General features: G+C 52.1%; 1 protein-coding gene across 1 annotated transcript; it reads right to left on the bottom strand.

Moving 5' to 3' along the window:
* Positions 1-32: 32 nt before the first annotated feature.
* KNSTRN (kinetochore localized astrin (SPAG5) binding protein) lies at positions 33-8774 on the bottom strand. The gene is made up of 8 exons (XM_068148637.1): positions 8646-8774; positions 4022-4148; positions 3846-3902; positions 3551-3644; positions 1808-1922; positions 1496-1557; positions 1301-1363; positions 33-407 (listed from the first exon to the last, which is right to left on the bottom strand). The coding sequence occupies exons 2-8, from the start codon at positions 4144-4146 to the stop codon at positions 273-275; spliced, it is 651 nt and encodes a 216-aa protein (XP_068004738.1). The 5' UTR covers positions 4147-4148; positions 8646-8774; the 3' UTR covers positions 33-272.
* Positions 8775-9720: the final 946 nt, after the last annotated feature.

The following is a 9720-nucleotide window of genomic DNA, read 5'->3' on the forward strand; positions in this document are numbered from 1 at the left end:
GAGCTGGTCGCAGTAGTAAAGGGGCGTCTCTGTGTGCTCGAAGTAAGTTTAATGGGTGAAGAGCAGAGATAGTTAAAATGAAGGAACAAATAGTGTCAGACCCAAGGGCTGTGAGCAACTCACACACCATAGCCACCCATGCTGCCCTAACTCCAGCAATACACCCTCCCACTGGTTAAGGCCACCAAGTAAGATGCAGGTTTGAGAAGTAGAGAGACCCCTGAACATGGAAGAAGCCATCAAAACGCAGAGAGTACAGTCCAGCCGCCAGCTCACATCTCCAGGAGCTGATCAATCTCCTCGAGGATTGCCGTGCTCTCCTTCATTTGTGCCTGATGGAAGACACGCCTCTCCAGAGCCTGCTGCTGCATCTCTGCTCTGGCTGCCTGACACTTGGCCATCCATGCCTGTGTGGAGATGTCAGGGAACACAGTGTTCAGAGAGGCTAGGGGACACCAGGAGTCAAAGCACACAAGGTTTAGAGAGGCTGGGGAATGCATTTTCCTAACACCAAAGTACTGAAGAGCAAAGTCAATTTCTAAAGCACCTGTGCTCTTCAAGCAGGGCCTTCCCTGCTAAGTCTGCCCTGACTAGGATCTCTCTGACCCCATTCCCTTGAGGAAAACCTCAGTTTAGGACTGAGGAGTTACAACAGCACTGGGAAGCAAAGTCCAAAGTTTAGGAAGTCTTACAGTGATTGGCTGTTACCAATGGTCACACAACTATAGTTTAGTGACTCTCCTGGTCAGCAGGTAGACGTTATTGAAGCTGCTTGTCTGCCCCTCAGTTCCCAGAGGGACAGCCTGAGGTCACAGTCTCCAAGTTAAACTGGAATTCAGAAGATTTGATTCAAGAGCCAGAGTCTTCTGCTAGGGGTGCTTGCAATCTCCTGCACCAGCCTCAAAAACTCTCTCTGGAGAGGAGCTGGTCTAAGCAGTGACAGCTCTGGTCCACTGCTGACACCACTTTACTCTGGAACCAATCCAACCTGAATTAAAAGCTACTAGTCATTAATACCACCTGCACTGTCTGCCTTTTTTCAAGGTCAGTTGTATGATTGAACTGGAAATGATTAAAGATGCTCCTGATGACTGCATTATCTGACCTTTAAAGGTCCCTTCAACCCAAAGCAGTCTGTGACTCTGTGGCCATCAGCTATGCTTTGTGTGTAACATGAGGAGAAACACTGCAGGCTTTCTGGGTCATTCAGAGAACAGAGCAGTACTGGGAGCAGCAAAATGCCCTTCAGGATGTCACACAGCATCAGGAGGTCACACTCTTCACAAAGTCAGTGCCTTACCTGAAGTGCCTCCCTTTCTTCCACAGCTGCTTGATTAAACTGCTTCAGTTCTTCCACAAGCTTCTGAAGAGCCAACAGAAAAGCAGTTTCACATGTGACAAAATGCATGTCTCAGCAGCTATCTCCACAGCCTCAGTAGCTCACAGGACCTCTCAAAGCCTATTTACTCTGACTGCTCTTTCAAAGCATTCTTACCTGTGTGTGCTTCTGGCATTCTTGGGCCTTCTCGTCCTCTTCCAAAATCTTGCTGCCTGTAACTAATTGATGGGATGTGTTGGTGAGCCTCTAATGCACAGAGAGTTCTACTTTCAAGAGCTAACAGCTTTTCAAAGTAACTTTCTACAGCAACAAAGATTAAATGTTCCAAGTAGGACAAAGCCTACCACAGGAAGCAGCTTTTTCTCTTCAGCTTCAAAAAAAGCCCACCCTGGACTTACAACAGCACTGGGAAGCAGAGTGCAAACATTCCACGAAGAGGACAGGAAGTGTGAAGTGCACAGTCCTTACCAGGGTCGATGTTTCTTCTTGCTAGGATCGTCATGCAAATCTCCTGAGACTTCTTGAGTTTCTCAATTTCTAGCATCAGCAATCCCTTCTCCTCCTTCAAATCCTTTATAGTACCCTGTCATGGACACAGATTGTAATTAAATCAAGTTTCCAAGGAGATTTTCTTCTCATTAGCATCACTTGGTATCACTAATGGCTCAACACCAAGAGTCAGATCTTGCCTGCCTGTCTCTGCCACCACAGCAGATGTGTCTGTTGCTGGTCCTTACTCCTACTTCTTGAAAAGATTCAGGGCTACAAAGATGCTGAGGGGCCTGGAACATCTCTCTGATGAGGAAAGACAGAGAGAATTGGGGTGGTTTAGGCTGGAGAAGAGCAGCCTGAGGGGGATCTCATCAGTGCTGATCAATACTTCAAGGGTGGGTGTCAGGAGAATGGGACCAGCCTGTCTTCAGTGGTGGCCACTGATGGGAAGAGGGGTGAAGGGCACAAACTTGAGCATCAGAAGTTCATCTAAACACGAGGAGGAACTTCTGCAATTAAAGGGTGCTGGAGCCCTGGAGCAGACTGTCCAGAGGGGTGGTGGAGTCTCCATGTCTGGAGAGATTCCAAATCCATCTGAATGTGTTCCTGTGTGACCTTCTCTAGGTGACCCTGTGTTGGCAGGGGGGTTGGACTCAATCTACAGAGGTCCATTCCAACCCCTACCATTCTGTGATTCATGCATTGATCACATCTGCACCTTGTAGCCATTACTTGAAAAAAAATAGACCCAAGACATAAATTCCTTTTATGCAACCCCAGTGTCTCTCATTCTGCTCCCTCTTGGATATACAGATAGTCCAGGAGTTTGCTGCACTGAGGAGCACATGAAGCCTGGGAAAAAAAGGGTGTCCTGGAATCTTTATCCACGACACTATTCTCTGCACACTTCAGATATCACAGGCAATGGGGTAAGCTGATCAGCCTCACAAGTTGAAGGCAGCTCTCCAAGAGAATCAATAAGCCTGTGGATTAGGGTGATCCAGCTGACAGGGTCAGAAGCTATTTGAACATCTCACAGGAGGTCTCAAAAGCTCTTAAGGAAATCAAGCTGTGAGATAAACATCATTGAATCCCAGCATGTTGGGGCTGGAAGGGACCTCTGGCAATCATCTAGTCTAATTCCCCTGATTCTGTCCTAGCCCTGCTGGTAACAGGCCAGGCTGCTGGTGGCCACCTTGGCCACCTGGGCACACTCTGGCTCATCTTCAGCTACTGCTGACCAACACCCCCAGGTCCTTTTCCATCACCCTTTCTTTCTTACTAGAATGAGATGATTCCCATTCCTGAACACACAGCTTCAACACTGCATGTGCTTTCACACCACACCCTGGTGGGTTCAGGGGCTATGGAAGGAAAAGAATTGATAGACCTCAAACCATCAGCAGCAAGTGATTATTTACAGTTTCTGCAGATGTAACTAGGAAGCATCTGCCAATCTTGAGGCTGCTTTAATACATTTTCATTGAAGTGTAGAGTTGGGAGTTCTGATGACTATTTAACAGCAGTCTGGGTCCTCTGCATCTCTGCGGATTTCTAGGAGATACCACAGTTGACAGGGAAGAAAACCCAGCCCACCCAAACTCTACTGACTTCTAATGGAGGCAGGAAAAGGAGCAGCAAAGCCTTTGATGTGATCCTGTAGGCATCAGAATGTAAGAAGGAGTCAATGATTTATTTATCTCCCCCCTTTCTTCTTACCTCTGCTTCTGTCAGTTTGGAGTGTAGATGCTGATTTTCTGTTTCCAACACCTTCATCTGCAGCCCTCCTTGTAGATTGTATCTTCTGGGAAGTCTGTAGAGTCAAATGTCAAAGACTGAGGGGAGAACCCACAAGTGTCACACACCTGCTCTTTGACTTCCACAAGCATGCCCTTTTTGAAGCATTTGCTATTCTTTCTCACCAAGAGCTTGCATCAGCAATCTTGGCAAGAAAGCTGCAGAAGAGGGAACACTGCTGCATGAGGGCAGCTGACAGAGGTTTGAGGACACATACCCTCTTGCAGCTGTCATCTTTGAAGGTGGCTCCACTTTCTTGCCAGATTTAGGCAACCTTAAAAGATGGTTAAAACACAATTACTAGAAGACCACCACATTCTGGCAGATGCAAAATGCAAAGCCATCTTTAAGCCATTTGCCAAGTAAATCCATCAGCACTTTACTTCCATTTACCCTTGCTTTGTAGCTTTCGAGGCACCTTCCACTGAAACACCTGAGCTGAAGCTGGGATCTTTGCTGAACTCCATCTCTGCTGCTTTGCTGCCACATGGTTTCTTTGAAGAAAAAGCTGTTTGCATTTCTGCAAGAAAAAAATACAACAGGAAAAAACACCACAGTCAGCAAGAGAGCAGCATAACACACACAACTACTGGATGAAAGCTCCAGGCTGTGAGCAGAGTGGCTGGAAACTGCCCAGCAGAAAAGGACCCTGGGGATGGTGGTTGAGAGCAGCAGGACCTAGCTCTGGCAATGGAGCTGTCACCTTGCAGATGGTGACAGAGGCTCAAGGTGAGCCAGCATGTGCACAGAAGGCCAAGAGCATCCTGGTCTGTGTCAGGAAGAGCGTGGCCAGCAGGACCAGGGCAGGGATTGTCACAGGATCACAGGATGTAAGGGGCTGGAAGGGACCTCCAGAGATCATCAAGTCCAAACTCCCTGCCAGAGCAGGACCAAGGAATCCAGCACAGGTCACACTGGAACACATCCAGACAGGGCTGGAAAGTCTCCAGAGAAGGGGACTCCACAACCCCTCTGGGGAGCCTGTTCCCATGCTCTGTGACCCTCTGTGTTCCCCTGGACTTGGCACTGGGGAGGCCATGCTTCCAATCTGGGGTTCAGTTTTGGGCCCTTCACACTGAGGGGCTGAACCACAAGCCCTATGGGGAGCAGCTGAGGGATCTGGGGTTGTTCAGCCTGGAGAAGAGGAGGCTGAGGTGAGACCTCATTGCTCTCTACAACTCCCTGAAAGAAGGCTGCAGAGAGGTTGAGGTTGGTCTCTTCTCCCTAGTATCAGGTGATAGGATGAGAGGAAATGGCCTGAAATTGTGCCAGGGGAGGCTTAGGTTGGATTTAGAAACAATCTCTCTCCTGCAAGAGTGGTCAGGCATTGGAACAGGCTGCCCAGGGAGGTGGTGGAATCATCACCCCTACAGGTGTTCAAGAAGGCTGGGAGTGTGGTTTAGTGGCCATGGTAGTGTTGGGTTGATACACCTCCAAAAAAACCACTGTGAGGAATTATAGCCTCTGAGCAAAGCTGATCTGGCTTTAAGGAACAGCTGGCTCCCACAGTGTGTTTAGGAAGCAGCTTTTCCCCTTGAGTTAAAAGTTTTCTCAACAACACAACCCTATTGAAATCAGAGTAATGTGGGAGTTTCCTCTGATACTGACTAGATCTGTGTTTTGCACATGAAGCCTGGGTGCCTTACATCTCTGCAGTGCTGAAAGCAGCATCAAATGGCTGTAGGAGTCATAGCACCTAAAGGAAACCATCTGTAAGCCTCAGTGCACCATGGTCTTCAGTGAGCAGGAGACAGAGGGTCTGTACACCCAGCACTGGAACAGGGCACAAAGGTGCACATTCATGAAAAAAAGGTTAATCAAAGATTCAAACAGAGACCAAGCAGGTGAATAAAGCCTGTAATTGGATTTCACACATCCCAGCGTGGTGGGGGCTAGAAGGGACCTCTGGAGAGCATCCAGTCCAACCCCCGTGCTCCAGCAGGGCCCCCACAGCAGCTTGCCCAGCAGCACAGTGCCCAGGGGTGGTTGGAAGCTCTCCAGAGAAGGAGACTCCGCAACCTCTCTGGGCAGCCTGCCCAGGCCTCCAGCAGCCTCACAACAAAGTTTCTCCTCCTGTTCAGATGGAACCTCCTGGGGTCCAGTTTGTGCCCAGTGCCCTTTGTCCTGTCCCTGGGCACCACTGACAAGAGTCTGGCCCCAGCCCCTTGCCCCTCACAGCTCCTTTATCCCTGACTGGGCATTGCTCAGCTGCCCTCTGGGGCTGCTCTTCTCACAGAATTAACCAGGTTGGAAAAGACCTTCGAGATCATTGAGTCCAACCTACAACCCAACACCATCTCATCAACTAAACCATGCCACTAAGTGCCACATCAAATCCTTTTTTTAAACACCTCCAGGGATGGTGACTCCACCATCTCCCTAGGCAGCACATTCCGATGGCCAATCACTGTTTCTGTGAAGATCATCTTCCTAACATCCAGCCTAAACTTCCCCTGGCACAGCTTGAGACTGTGTCCTCTTGTTCTGGTGCGGGGTGCCTGGCAGAAGAGACCAAGCCCCACCTGGCTACAATGTCCTTTTAGGTAGCTGTAGAGTGTGATAAGGACCCCCCTGAGTCTCCTCTTCTCCAGGCATGATTCTATGATTCTGAAGAATGATGTTGCAGGAAAGAAAGACATAAGGAGTGCTAAGCATGGACCTTAACTTCCCATGGACCTGATTCATCCATGGAAAAGAAAGCTTAGCCAGACCTTCAGAGGGAATTGCAGCCACAGCCCTGCACTGCTCTTACAGCCTAATGGATCAGAACGAGAGCTGCTACTTGTTCCCTCCAGCAGAGTCTGTATTCATGTTGTAACCATGCAACAAGGGGAGCATCCCTGCTTCTCCAGGCTCCCCAAGGGATAAGTTCACTCTTGGAGAACTTCTTTAAGTATTAACACTTGTTATTTTGATCTGAAAAGCAGATTGTCCTGCCAAGCAAAATGATAACCATGGAAAGACTTAATTGTAAGAGCCACCACTGTGCTTCCTTTCATGAAGTACGGATGGCTTTGTTCTTGTTGCACGGAGACAAAGCCAACCATGAACTGCAGTTGTGCATTAGGAAAGGTTTACAGAAAAGGAAGTTATTTTAAAATCCCCTCCTTTCACCACCACCTCTCCTTTCCCCCCACCTCTGCCCCTTTCCCACCCCATTTACCCTGCAAATCCCAGAGCACCTGGGCTCTGTTGGAGTCTCCTCCCACCCCAGGTGTGGCCACTTGATCCCACACACACGCTATTTAATCCCCTCCAGGAAACACAGAAGCCCTCAGCTGAGCCCATCTGGGCTGGAGGATCCTCCTCTCTTCACTGGTGAGTGCCCGTGGCGCGCACTGGGTGATGGTGGTGGTGACAACAAAGGCCGGGGGGCCTGGTGGCCCCCCGGCTAGGTAGGAAGAGGGTTGATATCTACTCCAATATCATCCATGAATGCTGGCTGGGCCTCCTTACTGGGGGGAGCAGGAGCTGTGTTGGGGAGATGAAAGCAGGAGGCAGTGGGGTTAAACTAGGTGACCTTTAGAGGCCACTTCCAACTCTGGTGATTCTATGATCTAGTTACAACTCCCCTGCCAGGGGCAGCAGGGACACCTTCCCCTAGACCAAGCCTGCATCTCTAAGGGCATATTTTTCTTACTTTACATAGAAGTCACAACATGTGGTAGCTATAATGGACTGTAGACCTTCCTTTGAAAATAAGGACTTCTGTGTATTGACAAAAGAACCATTTTAAATCCCCCTACATTTGTGGAGGGGATCTGGATATTTCAGTCCTGTTGCTCAGCAAAATGTAGGCTTTTTCTGAATTGTAGGTAGTGGAAACACTGAAGTAAATTCATAGAATTAGAATCATAGAACTGTCAGGATTGGAAGGGACTTCAAGGTTCAGCCAGTTCCAACCCCCCTGCCATGGGCAGGGACACCTCACACCACAGCAGGTTGCTCACAGCCACCTCCAGCCTGGCTGCAAACACCTCCAGGCAGGAGGCTTCCACCACAACCCTGGGCAGCCTGTGCCAGGCTCTCACCACCCTCAAGGAGAACAACTTCTTCCTCGCATCCAATCTGAATCTACCTACTCCTACTTTTTTCCCCATCCCCCAGTCCTATGACTCCCTGACACCCTCAAAAGTCCCTCCCCAGCTTTCCTGGAGCCCCCTTCAGATACTGGAAGGCCACAAGGTCTCCTCAGAGCCTTCTCTTCTCCAGACTGCACAACCCCAACTCTCTGTCTGTCCTCAGAGCAGCTCCAGCCCTCTGCCCCTCCTTGTGGCCCTTCTCTGGACACCTTCCAGCACCTCCAGATCCCTCCAGCTGTGGTCTCAGCAGAGTGGAGCAGAGGGGCAGAATCCCCTCCCTGCCCTGCTGGCCACACTTCTCTTGCTGCAGCCCAGGCTCTGCTTGGCTCTCTGGGCTGCAAGTGCTCCCTGCTGGCTCCTGCTGAGCTTCTCCTCCCCCAGCACCCCCAGGGCCTTTCCTGCAGGGCTGCTCTCCAGCCAGTCCCTGCCCAGCCTGTGTCAGTGCCTGGCATTGCCCTGAGCCAGCTGCAGGACCTTGCCCTTGGTCTCGTTGAGCCCCATGAGGCTGTCCTGGGCCCAGCTCTGCAGCCGGGCCGGGTCCCTTCCCTCCAGCCGTCAGCAGCACCATGCCGCTTGCTGGCCAGGCTCCCAGCCCCAGGGCTCTCAGCCTTTGCTCCTCACAGAGCTTCTCCAGGCCGCTCAGCATCCTCAGAGCCTCTGCTGGCCTCTCTCCAGCAGCTCCCTGTCCCTCGGGCTGGACCCAGTCCTCCGGTCGCGGCCTCGGCAGAGCAGCGGGGGAGGACCTGCTGGCCACACTCTTCTCCGTGCTCCCCGGAGCCTGTTGCCCTTCTCGGCCCCAGGAGCACCCTGGCCGCTCATGGTGAACTTGCTGTCCACCGGCAGTCCTGCGAAGGCCGCCCAGGGGCTCCCAGGACACGCCGCCGCCCGGCCCGTTCCCAGCCCCAGGGCTCCACCGCCCCGCGGCGCTCACGCACCTGAGGGGAGCCCGGCGCGGTGTCCCACGCCGGGAACAGGAATGCGGGAAAGCGGAGCCTTGCCCTCCAGGGCTGCCACACTCCCGCGCCCACGCCGTTTGAATCCGGCTGCCGCCAAACGGCTGCGCAGGGCCCGGCCCCGCCTCGGTCAGCGGCGCAGGCGCGGGGGGAGCCCGGGCGCGGCCGCTGGAGGTCGTCCGGTCCAAGCCCCTGCTGAAGCAGGGCACCCACAGCAGCTTGCCCAGGAGCACAGCGTCTGGGGTGTGTGTGTTTGGAGACTCCACAGCCTCTCTGGGCAGCCTGCTCCAGGCCTCCAGCACCCTCACACCAAACATGTTTCTCCTTACTGTCAGGTGGAGCCTCCTGGGGTCCAGTTTGTGCCTTCTGCCCCTTGCCCTGTCCCTGGGCACCACTGACAACAGTGTGACCACATCCCCTTGTCCCACACCTTTAGCCCAGAACCGGACACAGGGCTCCAGGTGTGGCCTCACCAGGACACAGCAGGGAGGGAGGACTAGGGGGGGCTGTAGACAGGCAGAGGTTGGTCTCTCCTCCCAGGCAGCCATCACCAGAACAAGAGGACACAGTCTCAGGCTGTGCCAGCGGAGGTTCAGGCTGGAGGTCAGGAGGAAGTTTTACACAGAGAGAGTGATTGCCCATTGGAATGGACTGCCCAGGGAGGTGGTGGAGTCACCATCCCTGGAGGTGTTCAGGAGGAGACTGGATAGGGTGCTTGGTTGCATGGGTTAGTGGATTAGGTGGTGTTGGATGATAGGTTGGACGCGATGATCTTGAAGGTCTCTTCCAACCTGGTTTATTCTATTCTATTCTTCATGCCCCCAGGGGACCGTTTGCTTTCTTGGCCACAAGGGCACGTTTCTGGCTCATGGGCAACTTACTGCACACCCAGACTCAAGGTTCCAGCAGTGGAGTCTGTGTGTGGCACCCCTGCCCTCAGCAGAGGCCGGTGGTAGGGTCACCAGTGTGTTTGGTGGCATTTCTGCCATCCTGGGAGGGGTTTGAAAGCTGTGTGGGCGTGGTACTGAAAGGTGTCATTTAGTGGCGGTAGCTTAGC

Source organism: Melanerpes formicivorus, unplaced genomic scaffold (genome assembly GCF_026170545.1).
Source record: "Melanerpes formicivorus ecotype bairdi unplaced genomic scaffold, bMelFor1.0.p_v2 SCAF_16, whole genome shotgun sequence".
NCBI classification, from domain to species: Eukaryota; Metazoa; Chordata; class Aves; order Piciformes; family Picidae; genus Melanerpes; species Melanerpes formicivorus.

Bases quoted from the DNA above. Each gene is read 5' to 3' on its own strand.
- KNSTRN (XM_068148637.1), bottom strand. From the start codon at position 4,146: ATGCAAACAGCTTTTTCTTCAAAGAAACCATGTGGCAGCAAAGCAGCA. The intron at 1,558-1,807 runs GTAAGGACTGTG...CCCATCAATTAG, and splicing joins AAGAAGAAACATCGACCCTG to TTACAGGCAGCAAGATTTTG. The intron at 1,364-1,495 runs GTAAGAATGCTT...TTGGCTCTTCAG, and splicing joins AATGCCAGAAGCACACACAG to AAGCTTGTGGAAGAACTGAA.